An 18084-nucleotide genomic window follows, 5' to 3' on the forward strand; every position below is an offset into this window, starting at 1 on the left:
GCTAACATTACCCTGACTTCTATTGGGATTTTTATTGTTCTTCTGCATTAAATATTGACTCTCAAAGTTCTGCACTAGCATGACCATATGACTAAAATTGACACATTGTGCAGCCATTAACATTTGTTGCAATCGGAACGACAATAGGATGCGAATAGATGCAATTATACGCGATTCAGGATGATTAGGATTTAGAGCTTTTAATTCATTATACGTCGATACTGCAAATTCCGTGACATTCTTGTGGCTTCGGGGATCGAAAACTTTGGTACGTAATAAAGCATCTCTGTTGGCAAGCATAAAGTCGTTTTCATAATTGGATAATAGGGCAGCTTTAAAATCTGAATAAGCATGAAGATTTTCTCGGATTTCTTTGAACCACGTTAAACATGAAGGCTGTAGGACGTGCGGAAGTATCTTCAAGAATTTTGACTCCTTTATTCCTATTAACTCACATTCGTCCTCAAACTTCTCGATAAATACCCGTGCAGGAATATCATCGGGTCCACCACTAAATTTGGTCAATGATTTTACCTCGCTAAATCGCAAAGTTTTGTCATTATTATGGGATTTTAAATATTTACCATAATATTTTGAATTCCTACAGGATGAATATTTCTTTCTTCTTCCAACTTCGGTACTTCCTTCACTATATCCCGAAGGCTCACTATCCTCCAAAACTCGATGAGGTGTTACTGGTTCTGGTTCCTTAAAAGGAGACTGATTTCTATATCCACCATCATGAGGGATTACTGGTTCTAATCCATTATAGGCAGCCTGATTTCTATGTTCACTGTGGGACTGATGTCTATGTCCACCGTCGTGCTCTTCCTTAGTAGCATGGTACCACTCTTGGAAACAATTCATATCCTCTCGAAGTTCTCGGATGTGAAAAGTGTGTTCGTTAATTACCGATTCCATTACTTTAACCACATCCTGCATCTCAGTTTAATTTTGGGATACTCGTTCCATCTTTTGGTCATACTGCTTAAATCTCGTAGAAATTTGTTCCTCCAATTGACCTTCTATTTTGCATTGTAAATGGTCTATTTTATCTTCCAGTCGTTTCTCAATTTTAAGTTGCAATTGCTTTAAGGAATCCTCAAATTGTTGATGGGTTACATTCTGAAATTCCTCAAATTGTTGTTGAGTAACCATTTTCTGTTGAAGTTGGTTCATTTGGCATGATATCTGCTTTAAAAGATCTGTCACGGTTTCAGGAGCAGGACTACCACTTTGCATAAGTCTGTCTTGGACACAGTGGCGTAGCAGCTGCCCCCGCAACCCCCGCAGTGCGGGGGGGCCCCGAGGTATAGGGGCCTCGAAGTCTTGCGATGAATAAAAATATAAAGAAGTAGAACTTAACCTTACTTCTGTCGGCTTTACAACTAGGGCCCTTTCTCTATACTTTGCGGGGGGGGCCGCAAAAGTGTGCTGTGCCACTGCTTGGACACCTTCAGTTTCCGACATACCTCGGTTTATGCGTTTACCACTTCTTAGTATAGTAACATAAATATTGGGCTCAATTGTGTTCGTTGTTACTCTACTTCGAAACGATACACTAACTCCCGGTATGAAGGCACCATTTAATTATGTAACTGCTGGTTCTTAATAAATATCTCTTGAGCCCCAATATCTATGACAGAACATTGACACGTAAATATTATTTATTTATACCTTCTTTTAATATTCCTGATACAAACCATTAATTTCTTGAACATCAATTCTTCTGAGAACTTCGTAATCTTTCACTCTACAACCTTTCTTATTTATTTTTTTAATTACTGTAACTCAGGAGCAATAATAATCATTACAATTTCCTTTTTCTTTTTCTTTACAAAATATGCTCCGTTGTCGCACCTCTGATCGTCTTTCTAAGACCGGTACAGATAAATAATAGTACAACAGTACAACACATACAACATACCGTTGTAAACATCACTATTAAAATCAAATTAATCCTTCCTTTACAAACCTTCAATCCTTCCTTCTGGAGTCTTTCAAATCAACCTAGTTGAGTCTTTCTTCTCAAAACACATTGTACCCAAAAAAACAGTACTAACCTTGCGTCAATATATCATACAAAGAAAATGCAACAATGTTATGACGAAACAGACTCCAAAGTTACTTAACGGTTAAAACCAACAATACTAATCCATGAGTTTCTGAGTTATGAAGAAAAATTGCCGTAGCAACTTAAGTTGCCAAGGGGACGCAATGGGTTAAAACGATCTGTAACAATAAATATCTACAATTGTCATATTTGACAAACACATCAAATCATAAAACAAATGCTTAGCAACATTATAACAAGAAAATAAGATATGTATTTTTCGAAAGATAACATGTAGCCTAAGTACACAATACGTCAAAGAGGACTAATACGTTTCAGTAGCGTAGCGTGGTATTCCGAAATGGGGATGCCAAAGTTAGTCACTTGTCTGATATAATACAATACAATGCAATACATGTTTAATGTGTATTCTCCTTAACAAGTGAAAAGATTCACTCTATGCAGCAAATGTTTCGATGACTCATGTTTTATAGCTTTCTTCATGAAATTACCGAAATCAGAAATACCGTTTGAACACCACTCCGATTCCTTTGCCCCAAACATAATGCAGACAAAACATAACATTTTATTTCTTACAGAGCACCCAGAAAGCCAAGAAATCCTATCATATCACGGAGGAATGAAATGTTCCTGAATGATTGCTAGCTGTTGTTTTTATAAAAAGCTTTGGGATAGGTCGTCTCCCTTTCAGAGAGCAACGCTGCTCGTAAGTCAACCGCGATATGGAAGTTGTTAACAAAAAATCAATTAAATTTCTGTCTGGTACTGTTATCGTAGTCATCATTTGCTAAAAGTTAGTAAGGTACTATACCTTGTAGCAGCCGAACACTTTCCACAGCTTTGTCTCTTAGTTATAATGCAATTTCTTCATACTACAGTAAAACAATAAAACAAATATTCATTTCAAATCACAACGCAAAAGAAACTTTATACCGCCAATTTTTCTTGACCACCAACGATCAATGTTGCTAATCAAAAGCATAAATCTAGTACAGAACGCAAGGGCATAGCCAGGGAGAGGTGAGCCAATAATTTATCACAAAAAAGCATTGTAAAGCCATGTTCATGAAACAACTTGCAGAAGCTTTATATTTAGCACGGCATAATTTGCAACCATCCCAAACGATCACACAACACAAATAGAGAATTAACAAGCATTATACGGCTGAGTCTGCTCATTAAGGCCCGCAACCAGCCATTAAAGTTTAGGAGAGAGGCACAAATATGCTAGGGGATCCAATCGTCACAATTCTGGATCCCTTTTATGAATAACCACTCTTAATAATTGGGAGGCCAAAACATTTAGGGGGCCAGGCTCCCGTAATTGCACGCCTGGTGGGGCATATAGAAGCAAATGCGTAGATTACGTTAGACGCCAATAAGCAATTGTCTCAGCTCATTTTCTGCCACTAGCATTGAGACGAGAAAACCCGGCCCCACTTTCGTATGAATATTGTTTTCAGTATAATTTCCTTTATTTCTCTCTCGTGGGCAGCTTCTTTCTCCGCATACCATATTTCAATCTCGTTTTTTCTTTTTTTTAATGCCACCCCCCTAGAAATTTGTCATCTTGGGTCCGGACCTCAGGTGCCCGTTCGTGAATATGGGCCTGAGTGTATATATCATTTGAAGATACAAATAGAAAGCACTTAAAGCAACTCTGGGGGCCTATTTCTGTGTGTCTACTTCATTGTCAGATATCCAGATACGGAAGAACCCAAGTAAACTTAGTGAAGGGCGGAGGGTGCTAGCATTCTTGACCTACCAGATCGGTGACCGTGATTCTACAGAATGCATTATAATTATGCTTGTGTATGTGAGCCCTCTCAAAGAGTTTCTGGCCACACCCTGGGACATGATATGTATTTATGATGTAGATTATTAATTTGCCTTTAATTAAGATTACAATTACGATGCATTTAAGTACGATTAAAGCATAACTATATTTATACTATCACTTACATAAGCGACATGCTCCATAATGGCGTTGAACTAACTATTTATGTTTAGTTCTATTTCTTCGGCAGCGCTCGTACAGAAACCATAGCTTAGTTCAAAATATATAGAGTTGGCACTACTTGAGCATACGCCAGCTTATATCTAAAGCAAATGTTGGGTTGCAAGGGATGACGGGGAGTAGAAAAAGAAGTAGTTGGGCATGCGCATTCGACAGAAAGCAGACGAACCCCCGATGCTTGCAGTAGGCCTGGATCAAGGCTTCTAGAGGGAGAGTGGCCTTGGGCCTGGATGCCCAAGGAACATAGCGTACAACAACAGGAAAGACAGAAAATGTGCATTTGAGTGATGCGCATGTGTAGGTTCCTCATAGTAAAGCGAGAGAGCCATCCAGAAGATTGCAGTGGAAATTATTGTGGTAATTATAAGCAAACAATTTATAAATATAATGAAATACGTACTTTTTCTTATTAACAGGGTATGCCGGGCATACAGGCGTTCCCTTACGCTACGCCGCTGAACGTTTCCTCTTCATAAAATTTAAGAACTGTCAAAATAATGTGGTGCCAATTTTTAGGCATTTATCGTCAAATATTCGTTACCATTGCAAATTAAATATTATTTCTTTTATATTTTTATAGACTAACTCCAGTATTTGGCGGAAACAACCGAGTGACACAAAAGGACATCGTTTTAGGAGGATACAGGATACCTTCAGGGGTAGGTAGTTCGTATTTTTTGTTATTTACTAGCTATTGTTCTTAAATATTATTATACACACATTGTTTCATAACATGCTGTTTTTAACAGTCCCGTAAGAAATTTTGAGAAATTGATATACAAGTATAAATGAACACTTCAAATTTAATCTTACATTTTGAATTTAGTTGTAGACATAACCTACGTATGTATAACTATCAGTAAAAACACACAAAACCATGTAACTGTTTTAATAACTTAGCGAGTCGTAGATCAGTTTCTTTGCTGGATAAAGAACATAGTTATCATCAGGGTACTAAAAGATGCATTCAACTTACTGGAGGTGTTGATAGAATTTGTAGAGCAAAGATTCCCAACCATACCTGGCGCTCCCTTCGGAAACTGTGAATACTTTACACCAGTGATTCTCAAACTTGTTGTTACTGTGACCCAACCTAAATAATAAAAGTACACTGTGGCCCACCAACATTTATTGAAATACACATAGACATTCTTTCTCAATAACTGTATCATATGAAACTGTACGCATACGTAAAGAGAGTTAAAGTGCTCCCATAGAAAGGTAACACAGAGCTAACACTACTCCCGACGCAATACCCTACCCATCGACAGATTTTGACTCACCCTTTCTCCATCCTAACCCAGTATCTCTACTAACTGCACAACAGGGTCAGGCTCTGAGTAACCACTTAACCTTTTTACCTCATTAACAAACCCTTCCAATTTTCATTTTTCTGAGTAGTACTTCATAACATATGTTTCTGCATCAAAATATAATTTTCATAATTAAAACGAAAAACTTCTCGCGACCCACCAATAGTTTTCTCGCAAACCATCCAAAAATAAAATCAATGTCGACTGAAAGCAAGAATTCGTGTTATTATTAAGTTTTGCGACATCATTCGAGTCTTTTGTCGTTGCGAATGATGTCGAGGAATTTGAAACTTAAAATATATAAAACGATAATCTTGCCTGCTATATAGTCTGGTTGTGAAACGTGCCCGCATACTTTAAGAGAAGAACGCAGGCTAAAAGTACTTGAGAATAAAGTCCCGAGACGCATATGCGGACCCAAGAGGAACGTCAATGGAGAATGAAAAAAATTTCATAACGATGAACTACATAACCTATACCGCTTACCAAACATTGTTTAGTGTCATCAAGTGTAGGAGGTTCAGGTGGCAGGTCATATGGCCAGAGTGCAAAAAAGTAGGAACGCTTTCGAAATTTTAACTGGAAATTCAATCGGGAAATGACCATTAGGATGACCTAGGCGCAGATGGGACGCCAATAATAAGATGGATCTCGCAGAAATAAAAATACAAAGTACAAACTGGGTCCAATTGGCTAAGGACAGAAGTCAATGGAGAGCTGTTGTGAATATGGCATTGAACCTCCGGCCATATAGTTAGTTGTTATTTAATAATAATAATAATAATAATAATAATAATAATAATAATAATAATAATAATAATAATAATAATAATAATAATAATAAATATATTTTCGCCAATCTATATGGATTTCCAGCATGACTTTTGAATACCATTCTAGTGCAGTATTATTTTTACCAACTTGTTCTTAATGAAACTCAACGAATCTTTACAAGTCCGTATTGTGTATTTTGTACTCATTTTTGATAATTTTGTAAACAATGTTAATTTCCATAATTCCTTACTTTTCAGCTAGCTAGAAATCTTGGATAGGAACTAGAAAGAGAAAATGTTAACCATGTAGCCTCTAAATTATAAATATTCGTTACAAGTGGTGATTTAATCCTAATTACAGTTTATTTCTGTCAATAACTTTACAACCGATTAACTGCTATGGACGGTCAAACAATTGTTAGTTTGGTGATGAGTTGTCAACCTATTGGTTTCCATCGATGTCGCTTCTCGCTTTGAAGACTGAAAACTTTGCAATGCAGTTATGTGGTACTTTCAGAATACAGTACATTCATGAGCATTTTAGACATATTTCTTCTTTTTTAAGATCAGTATCTGCAGCTATTTTCAGAATAGAAGAGATTCATGTCTAGTGGTTGTAAAAAGTTCACATACTATAAATAATATAAAGGTGACCGAGAAAGTTCTTTAGCTCTTTGTGGAGAACTGTGTTCAATTGGTCCTCACACTGTGAGTTGAATGCGAAAGGAGATAAGACGAAGGCCAGTCGTTGGCGTGAGTACATCCAAAATACTATCTGGTTGTGGCAGTTCAGTTACACCGTGAACTCGCGTAAGGACAGAGTAAACATAAGACCTCCACATAACGTTATAAGGGCGTGTAAGCTGTAAGAATTGAAACTGGGGTAAAACGCAGCTGCAGCGGGCGGAAGATATGCCAGTCCTTCGGTGAGGGTGTCGTAACTACGCGGACAGTGCAACGGTGGTTTAACAAGTTTAAGTACGGTGACGAAACACTCGAAGATGAAGCATACGACAACAGTACGATGAATACAAAATGAAGCTCTTCAGGCAGCAATGAGGTGAATAGTGGCCAGACATGTGAGGAACTGGGATTACAATTCAATGTGAGTGGAGAAATTATTTGGCAGCACCTCCATCAGCTTAAAAAGCACTACAAGTTGGGTCCATGGGTCCCATATGATTTGACACCGTACCAGAAGGCTACGCGAGCAGACATCTGTGTTTCTTTCAAATCCAGCACTGCACCAGAAGAAGGTCCTCGTGTGTGTTTCGTGGACTGCTCGCGGCATCGTGCTTCCGGAACTGCTACCTGCTGGTCAGAGCATCAACGTAACTGTACTGTCAGCAGTTGAGTCGTGTTCAAGAAAAACTCAAAACGCTGGAGCCAGCACTTCTCAATATCAAAGGGATCCTCCTGTTACAGAACAAGCTCTACATGGCCAAGATGACCCGGGACTAGAGATGTGGGTCGCGTAAATACCCAGTGGGTAGGTAAATAAAAAATGGGTATTTACCCCTTTTGTATTTACCTACCCAAAATATGGGTATTTTTCTGAAGTTCAATTATTTTGAAGTTTTAAGAATTGTTAACCATACCGGTGACCTTTTCTAATATTTTGGGGTCTGTCGAGCGTGTTCTCTCATTCGTTCACTATAAATATGCAAAATAATAATCAATTGACCCCGTTCATGTGCGGTGCAGGTTTGCAGGCAATTTTGACCATGGCCCATCCGCGATACAATTTTGGATATTATATTTTGTTCTAGGTTACAACGACATCTAAAATCTATTTTTTTTATATATATAATTTTCTCGAAGAACTTCCTCATAAATGTTTCACAGACAACTCAAACAACCGAATAAAAGATAAACGAAAGCTAGATCATGTATCTAAAGCATTGCATATCAGAGGCTACAACTAATTGAATAAAGATGACCAAAATTATCAAAATCTTTCCGAGTCGAACATTATAGAGGTTCAAGTTAATCATGAAAAGATGGTATCTTATGTCTACTAGTTTCAAGCTTAAAAGAACATTTTGGAGTAATTCTAATGAAAGGAGAAAGTGAGTTTGATATAGTAGGTATAGTCGCATTTATTATACGAAAAAAATACATCCATTTCCATAAAACATACAGGCTTTTCTTGACTTTTTGTGGCTTCTTAGGTTCAACGTTACTATTTCGGATTTTTGATAGAATCTTCATAATGATGTTTCTTAAAACAAATGCCGACGTATGGAACCTTAATGAAGTCTTACAGGAAGCGTTGAAGGAAAGCATTGCCAAAGCGATCTTCGTTAGTGGGTGTCCCCTGTCACTTGTTGATCACCTTTTGTGGATTGAATTTTTTTAAAAAGGAAATTCATCCTTCATATTCTCTCCCATCAAGGTATCGCCTGGCTACGAGTTACTGGGATGCTCAACACAGTCAAATGCAAGAGGAAGTTAAAATGAAAACTCAGGAATCAAGAAACCTATATTTACAGTGTGACGGTTGGAGCAACTTAAGAAATGAATCTATCAGTTATTTCGTCATTTTAAAGCCTGAACCTGTTTTTGTTGATTTAGCGTTGTCGAAAGAAAATAAACACGATGCACATTACTTGTCTGAAGAGATTATGAATGCTCTGTAAAAACATAACCCTGAAAAAATTTTAATAATCATAGAAGACAACTCGTCCAACATGAGAGCAGCTTTTAAATTAGTAAAACAGAAGTACCCTAGTATAGTATCTTTGGGTTGTCTTGTTCATCTTCTCCATTTGCTTTGTTCTGGCATCGTCGGATTTCCATCGGTAAAGACATTACTGGGAAGTGTAATTGATGTTGTTAAAACAATCAAACATAGCCATCACCTGCAAGCACTATTTACACAAATCTCAAGGGAGAAAAGGGTTATAATTTCGTTAAAGTTGCCTGAAAAAACAAGATGAGGGAACCATTTACAATGCCTCCAAAGTGTGCTTGTCAATAAAACCGGGCTTCAGACGCTCGCGCGAGTGAGGAATCGTCATTACCTTCAGAAATCAAGAAAATACTTCTTGATGATGTACTCTGGATTTGTATTGAAAACCTTGTAGCAATTTTGAAACTTATAGTGGATTTGATTAATTGCTTCGAGTAAAATGAGTATCAGATAGACACTTTGCACTCAAAATTCCAGAATCTTCATCCAACTCTGACAGAACAGTTACCTCTACCAATCCTTTCGAAAACAGAAGAACAATCAATGATGAAAAAATTTAAACAAAGGAGTGAACCGGGCTTGTGTCCAATTCATCTGGCTGCTGATCTCCTCAATCCCACTTTTCACGGCTGCAAATTGACCGCTGAAGAATTGCTGGATGGAGTAAATTTCATTTGTAAAGTTGGAAAACAAATGGGATTGAATTCTGTTTTACTGATATCACATTTGACTGACTATAGGGATAAAGAAGGAAATTGGGCAAGGATGTTTTTGTGGGACGGAGTGGAACAAATGAGCTCACTACTTTGGTGGAGAGGGTTTCGAGACATCACTGAATTAGCTGATGTCAGCATTCGAATCCCTTGTGCTCCGGTTACATCTGCTGGCACAGAAAGAACTCTCTCTACATTTAGTAAAACAATAAATCGTTTATCATTGGAAAGGACAGGAAAACTAACATATCCTTATAACTGGAAGCTTTTAAATAAGAGATTGCCTAAAGTTTCACGGATACAACACTCAGGACCAGGATCATCAAGGAACAAGTCACCACCGGTTGCCATGGAACAGAACAAAACACTATAGACATTGGAAGAGGATACAGAGAAATGAGTGACAATAGGGAATGAAGAAGCGAGTTATAGTGATGATATTGAAGAATTATGTGATGATTTCGACTCTGATCTTACCGTTGATTCTGAGTAGGACGGTAAAATTTGTGGTCGTTTTATAGTACTCCAAATATGGTACAGGTTAATTGCTGTTCTATATTGAATAATTTAAAGTATAAATATTACTGAGTTACTGTACAGCTCAATGTTGTTTATCACATTAATATTTTAAACATGCTATTCCAACAAATTCTTTCACAAACCATTATTCTTAGCGTTAAACTCCATTTAGTGAACACTTCTAAAAATCAGGAATCAGGAGATGTTATTCCGTATTTTATGCATAATTTTCTTTCAACAACTTCGCATATTTAGTAAATAATTTAATCGACCAATTTATTAAATTTAATTACCTTGATTATTCTGCAACTTTCGTAATCGGTAAATGTGTATTTTTTTTTAAGTTTCTAAGTATTTTCAAGGTTATTAGTTACTAAAGTCGAGTTTCTTTACTACGATATAACTATATCAACAATTTCGTTGTTACAGTATAGTTTCTTAAACAGAATAATTTATTAATTCCGTAAACCAGGTGTAAAACTTAAACTTATTGGTCCAATTTTTTGCATACTCTACCATTCAGTACATCTCTTTGTTTATAGATAAAATACCAAAAATAACAATTTTGCGTGAAGAAAGTAACCAGCCGTATCGGTAATATCAATTCAGTTTTTTTTTAATTAGGCCTATTAAAAAGGTTGTTTTCATCATTACTATTCAAAAAAATTAAGGTAATGTTAACAATATATATGTATAATAAAATTGTTGTAAACTTTAGATCTTTAAAATAGGAAAGCAATTATTAATAACTAGCAGCGTTCACCCCGCTTCGCTGCGGTCACCCCGGAACGCAATAAACTTTGTTACTTAGATAATTTTTACTTTTTCGCTTTCAAGTGATATGATAAAAACCATTATAACGCCTGTCATTTATGTTAACCCGCCGAGTGACACGTTCACCCCGCTTCGCTGCGGTCACCCCGGAACGCAATAAACTTTGTTACTTAGATAATTTTTACTTTTTCGCTTTCAAGTGATATGATAAAAACCATTATAACGCCTGTCATTTATGTTAACCCGCCGAGTGACACGGTCATGTGGGTTGCATATAAATACGTTTATTTTTACCTATGATGAACTAATAACAAAGGATGGACACTTGAATGGCCAATTATCTCAAGACACTGGTAATTGAAAATTAAAGTGATATGATAAAAACCATCTAGGGTCCAAATCTTAATAACCCCCCAAAAATGAAAGAAATTGGTTCAGCCGTATTAGCGTGATGAGCGGACAAAGGATTTGTACGTTCTCTTTTATATATATAGATATTCATTTTCCGCCATTAATAAATTTGGTAAACCAAAAGAAAACTTATTTCTTTAGTAATAGAGATCCTGCTGTTACTTAAATACTTTAGTTAGTGTGTTCATCGGTGATTTGAAAAACTGGAGAATGTATTGTAAGATATAAGAAGATGAGCCAGATTGAGAAAAATGGAGTCATGAGAGGCGAACCTAAGGAAGAACTTACATTCCATGTCATTAATATCAGGAGCTGCTGGCAGGCAGAATACTTAATAATAGTGTATGACTGGTTTGGTGACAACTGACTTCACTTTCTTTAGTCATCGTTACGTTCTGTCATAAATTTTAAATTTTCGTGTTGGTTTGATCCACTACCAAATTTACCGCGTAGTTGATTGGACGTCTCGTGCACACCAAGGTAAGAATTCACAGGGTAGAATGGATAATTATTTTCCGCCAAGGGTAATAGAAGGAAATTTAGTGTAAGTAGAAAGAAAATTATGGTGAGTAGGTAGGAAATCCGACTGTATTACTTAATAAATATCACATTCATTCTTTAATTACTAGAAAAAAATGATTAATTAGACGGTTATTTAGTGCTCCTGTTGCAGGTGATACAAATGACCATTATATATTTCATTGACAACGATAAAATCCATTTATTGCTAATTGAAACATAAAATACCCACTAAAATACCCATTTTGGGTAAATACCCGGGTATTTACCCAGGGTATTTACCCGCTAAAATAAATACCCAGGTATTTTACATCCCTACCCGGGACTCAATTCTAAGCTTCGGATAGGAAACACAATTGCATCCGCCATAGTACCCGGACATTGCGCCGCCCGATTATCACCTGTTCCATTCACCTTAGAGGACGCCAGTTCAAATTCCTAGTAGAGGTGAAAAAGTACTTGATACCCTCTTCGCTTTACGGCCCACTAAGTTCTACTGTGATGGAATCCATGGTCTTCCAGAATGTTGGCAGAAGGTCGTCGATGTTGATGGGGATTATTTATGATCTTCCAGGTACGTCTTTGGTGACATCGATGTTCAAGAGTTGTGGATGAAAAAGCGAGAGAACTTTCTTGGTTACCTATAATAATAATAATAATAATAATAATAATAATAATAATAATAATAATAATAATAATAATAATAATAATGACTCCCACGCAGCGACGCAAATACGCTAATTGTCGTCCGGGGCAAGAACTCGTCTTAGCGGCCCCCCTGACCAACGAAACCAATACGCTCCCCAAATATTTGCCGAGTTTTGCGCCCTTTCAATCCGTCGCCCGGGGCACAAGCCCCCTTTACCCCCTCCCCCTAGTTACGTCACTGTTCCCATGTATTTAAGCGGCCGTACTAACTTTATGTCTCTTTTCCTCATAACTTTGGTACTTGATTCGATTTCTTTTTGTATAAAAGGCCCATACCTGGCATCTGCATATTAGTTAGTGATTCACAGGGAGCGTTACCAGCTGTTCGATTGCTCATAATGCTACGTAAACAGCAAAATTTATCTTCCTCCATCGATCATGGAAAGCAAAGAATATGTAGAATAAATAGGAAGACTAACCACTCGGCTGCACAAAGCCGTAAACTCTTTGTATTTATATAATACTTTTCTTGTTCTTTTTCCTCGTAGACCAGTGTAATGATTCCGAATTTGATGCTAAGCAACTCAGAAGAGTATTTTCCTCAAGCGAAGAGCTTCATTCCTGAAAGATGGTTAAAGGTAAGAAAAGGACAACAGAAGACTGCTGAAGAATGTCCCTTCCAAGCAGAGAAACCAAATCCGTTTGTCTCGTTGCCCTTTGGATTTGGGCCCAGGATGTGCATTGGAAGACGGTTTGCTGAGCTGGAGATCGAAATACTTCTGGCAAAGGTAAATATGCAAATAGTGTTATTGGCTTACTAAGACTAATAAGTGAAAGGAACATAGAAAGTGGGGAGGAAGCGCATGTTGCATTTATTAGTCTAAAAAAGGCTTTCGGTAAGGTAACCTGGGAATTGGCGATGGGAGTTCTAAGTAAGGCGAAATTGGAGTGGAATGATCGAAGACTCATAACGAACTTGACTCATAACGACTCATAACTAGAGGGAAAAAATAGGAAAATAGAATCTAATCGAAAGAGTATTGCTCATCACCAACATTACTTAATATTTATCTAGAATAGATAGTAAAGAAGGGTCTGTAGAAGGGAGATGGTGTTTCAGTACGAAAAATCTTGAAAATGAAATGAAATCTTTGAGTTTTATGTCCCACGCTTATGCCGCCGGCTAGGCTAAAGCAAACGGTAATGATGAGAAATTAATGAAATGATGGAATAAAGAAAGTGGGAGGAAACGGGAAAACCCTGAGGAAACCCACACACACGGTGTTTGTCCACCACAAACTTCACTTGGCGCGAGCTGGGATGGAACTATTGACGCCATACACCAGAGATGAGCGCTCTACCCGTGGTCCCGGATTTCAGTAAGTAGCATGGTGATATATAGGTTTGCAGGTTTGATTTTAGCGTCCAATTCAGCAGCAAGGCTATATGATACGTGGAAATTGAACTTTTGTGTCGACGTCTTGTTATAATTGAGACGCCGTTGGTGCAGGGTATAAAACCCACACAAATTATTAATAAAAACTTTTCATTACAATGGAATTTGGGAAAGTGCATTTGAAAATACAAAAAGCGTGGTGAAGATAGCGATTTTAAACTTTTAATGTTTTTTCCACACAAAATATCACTAAATCCATTAGAACATAAATACGTAGAATTATTATATTCAATTTCACACTTGACAATTAAACAAATGCATTAACACATACAGTAAATTCTCGTTATATAATCCATCGATGAATGACGTCAAGTACTGTTAAATGTTCCTTCGAGTCTCTAGCAGTGATATTTTTTACTACAGAATAAAAGTTATTTATGTAGACACTTATGGAATAATTAAATAAAGCTGCACAGGCACTGATATAAATACTTAGTCCATCAAACATCGCCATATAATTTGCAAATTTAATTCGTAGATAATTGTTAACACCAAAATTGCTCATACAAGTATTCAACTTTAACACCTATTCAACTCCATTTGAATATGTTAGTCACTTTCTAGAAAAATACAACATATACTTATCCAGGCTATATCGGAATATCAGAAATTCTCTAAAATTCAACACTTAATATAACAAAGTCTCGGAACTTTCCATGATTTGCACCATTTACGACTACTATTTGAGAACATGTGCTCTCGTCGTTGCATTAAATTTCCAATGACCACAAGGTGGTCAGTTAACTACCTCAAGAACTATTAGTTAAAATTTTAGCCACTCATCAGAAGTGGCGCTAGTTTTGAAATGATTTTTTTTTTTTTAAATAATCTTACAACATGCTACAACACCGACCTCTTCTTTGGAAGTTGAAGATTAAAAAAAAAATAATAATAATGATAAATTGCAGTAACTTCTTATGCTGTTTGGTTTTAGTGTTTCTGTACCCGAATCAGATGGTACCAAGGATTTCTTCTCTTTTACACTCTGACTGATGACTTTACGAGAATAGCCACGAGTAGAAAAATCATTAAGAGAGAAAGTCAAGACTGGGGAATATCCACGAAGGGTAAAAGCCACGCAACGGATTCAACTATAAATTCTTCCAGAAAAAGGGAATGGAATACGCCCACTAGCGCGGTGAAACGAACTTATACCTACTACTTATACATACAGGTAGAGGGGACACACCTAAAGAGTAAGATCCTACTGATGTCTTCAGTGTCGGTGCAGGAGCATTTAAGACAAATTAATATGCCTTTTTTTCTATGTCCGGAGGCAGCCACGCAAATACGCTAGTTCTCGTCCGGGGTAAGAACTCGCCTTAGCGTTCCCCTGACCAACCAAACAAAAACGATCATCCAAATATTTGCCCAATTTTGCGCCCTTCCAATCCGGCGCCAGGGGCACAAGCCCCGTTTGCCACTGCGAAGTACGTCATTGCCCGGAGGCGTCCAACACTTGTAACAGACTTAAATTAAAAAAAAAAAAAAAAAAGAACTAGTAAGAAAAGAAACATTTGTAACAGACTTACATTTGAAAGAAAAGAAGTAAGAAAATAAACGACCGTGTTTAGGCTATATTTATGCTTGGACTAAGTAAATGTGGAATGGTTTTCTCTAGATGGCATTTTGTGTTGCCATCTGGAAATTATTACTTGGAGGTGCTGCCATCTATAAGAATTGGTGTCAATTATTACAACATTTGCTACTATACGTTTCAGCTCAGGTAATCATTTTGATATGGTTCGACAATTTGAGTGTCCAACTATGTTGCGTTGCTTTTGGAATGTGAGTATTGAATGGTTTAGATTCGTAGAATGGATTGAAGATAAGGATCCGTAAAACAAATTTATTGGAGAATTAACCTCTAAACGTATAATTATTAGTATTGTTTTATTTTACTTTTTGTATGTAGAAATTACATTCTGATGGATTTAATCTGTTTCCATGATAATTTCTTTCGACATATGGTCGGGTACTGATTACACATTAATGTTGCTAATATATTTAGTATTATTTGTGTGGAGAAATTGTTACGTGTCGTTGGCTTTAGTTATTAACTTTATAAATTTGAATATTTGTTTTCGAGATACTAAATTCCAATTTTCAGAACAACTTTAAAACTGTTTAATCAAGGGACGAACAAATTGAAATCTTGCCTTTCGAAGTATTGATATATTAAAGTGTAATTCCAATTCTAGAAATTTTCCCATTGCAATAAGTCTCTATGAAATACCTTCACTGACCATTCTTGGTGTCCTCTAGTGCTGAACGCACCAAACGAGAGAGACAGTAATATTTCACACTGCAAAGTACTAAATCCCGCTGAATCAAATCCATGATCTGGGAATTCCTGGAAACCAAAGAAGCTGAATCGCTTCTATCCTTACCTTAGACTGCGGCTGCGGTACCACTCACACTACCGAAAGTTCGACTTATGCGTTATATCCATTTGGGAGTGGAACGACCCATTCTTCTCCAAGCGTGGTCTCTTCTATTGTGACCAGTATTGCCACAGTCCTAGCTCTGAAGTGGGCTGAAAAATAGTACCAAATTGAAATAAAAAGGGCTGAATTTTATACCAGGGTAATACACGGCTCTATAACATGAAACTGAAAGAGATAATGTTCTAGAACAACCTCCCTCTTCCAAGAGTACAAATCTACGTGTCGATATAGATCTATAAAACGCAGAAATGCTCGGATATCTTTATATTCGTCAATATAGCGTCATTAGTAAACTTAGCCCGCTAAGCCAGCAATTATGTCAATGTATTTTTCATACTATTATCTTTTGGTGTAGAATCTTTGCAATGACATAAATTACATACTTACTTGAGCACACACTGGTCTTCTTCGAATATTCAACACTTGATTTAACATGTTTGTGTATGCCATTTTTTTTATTTATTTTTGGATTTGAAGGTAACATTTTCACCACACTGCTTCCTTCTCGTCTTCTTCCTGCGCGGTGCGGAAGCGCCCATTTAGCGTCATTTTTTTCCCAGTATAGTTCGAATTACGAATTTTGCACACAAAGTTCCTAAGTGTTAAGCGGTGCAACGCCACAGAATGCAAGTTCAACAGCATTTTTTAAGAGTCCAACACAGAGTATAAGTAACGTGAGATGTAGGAAAATCTTACTGACACTTTAGAAAATGTGACAAGTATTTGTCAAATGGTGCTGAATTGGGTAGAATTGTACCAACTTTTTCACAAAAGGGGCTGAAAATGCCAACGTGGTACTAACGGGCCGAAGAGTAACAAAAAGGGCTGAATTTGGTACAATTGTACCAAGTGTGGCAACACAGATTGTGACCTGCCCTTTTATTTATTTATTTTTTTTTCAATTATGTTCCAATCCCTTAAAGTAAGAGGGTCTTATAAGACAATGTATAGGTACAAGAAGTTTTAATAGAGTTAGTTGATGAACAGGGCAATGTTAATTTGCACGGTGGCCAAGAACGTTCCTCACATACAAAGTATGATCAAAAAGTACAGTGAATGCTGCACAGTGCCATCTACCGATATTGTTTGCATATCAACTAGTAAGCCCGGTAAATTTAACCGTTAGTACAGCCAGTGTCGACGCAGTGTTCGTAGTTTGAGGGAAATTTCCCTAATATAGGGAAATTTTGTAGATAAATTTAGCAAAAAAAGGGAAAAAGCTAAGTTTTATCGTAAAACGTGAAAATCGAGGGAAATTCTCGCGCTGACTAATTGTCCAATATAAATGCTTAAATTGTTCTTTGTTCTTCTGAAATAAACCAATACAATAGGAATAATTTGTGTGTATGCGTACAACGTCGCATAATTTGCACCCATCGTTGACTCGGTGTATTTGAGTATTTTTTGTAAATAAATAAATAAAGTATAAAGTAAAAATAAAAGCAAGAGACAAATGAATAAAATAAATGTGGTTGGAACTTCGTTTGATATAGTTGAATTAATCTTATCGCTTAACATCTGTCATAGCAATTGGATTCTCAGCAAACTAGGGAAAATTTTAGGTCAGACGAGGGAAATTTTATTAAGGAAACCTACGAACACTGCTGTCGACTTAGAACGAGTTGTAACATGTTAGTTGGCTTCCAGAGACAGAAGAGTGATGACGTGTTAAGTGTGTCTGTCGCGCGCCAACATTAAATTTCGTTCTACGCTGCCAAAAAGTGCTCA

General features: G+C 36.9%; 2 protein-coding genes across 3 annotated transcripts in view; one reads left to right on the forward strand and one right to left on the reverse strand.

Annotated features, from left to right (window-relative positions):
- LOC145669662 (putative cytochrome P450 49a1) overlaps positions 1–18084 on the forward strand; it is a 102293-nt gene that overhangs the window by 81149 nt on the left and 3060 nt on the right. Inside the window, exons 9-10 of one of the 2 annotated variants that reach the window (XM_081737918.1) lie at positions 4672–4750; positions 13002–13241. In XM_081737918.1, the coding sequence (XP_081594044.1) occupies positions 4672–4750; positions 13002–13241 (319 nt within the window). The remainder of the gene's footprint in view (positions 1–4671; positions 4751–13001; positions 13242–18084) is intronic. The other variant, XM_081737919.1, reaches the window with a different exon arrangement.
- The window catches only part of LOC145669664 (calaxin), a 16166-nt gene continuing 11973 nt past the window's right edge, over positions 13892–18084 (reverse strand). Inside the window, exon 2 of the mRNA XM_081737922.1 lies at positions 13892–16445. The gene's annotated coding sequence lies outside the window, so the exon portion shown is untranslated. The remainder of the gene's footprint in view (positions 16446–18084) is intronic.

This window comes from Thermobia domestica, chromosome 14 (genome assembly GCF_964235325.1).
Source record: "Thermobia domestica chromosome 14, izTheDome1.hap1.1, whole genome shotgun sequence".
Taxonomy (NCBI): domain Eukaryota; kingdom Metazoa; phylum Arthropoda; class Insecta; order Zygentoma; family Lepismatidae; genus Thermobia; species Thermobia domestica.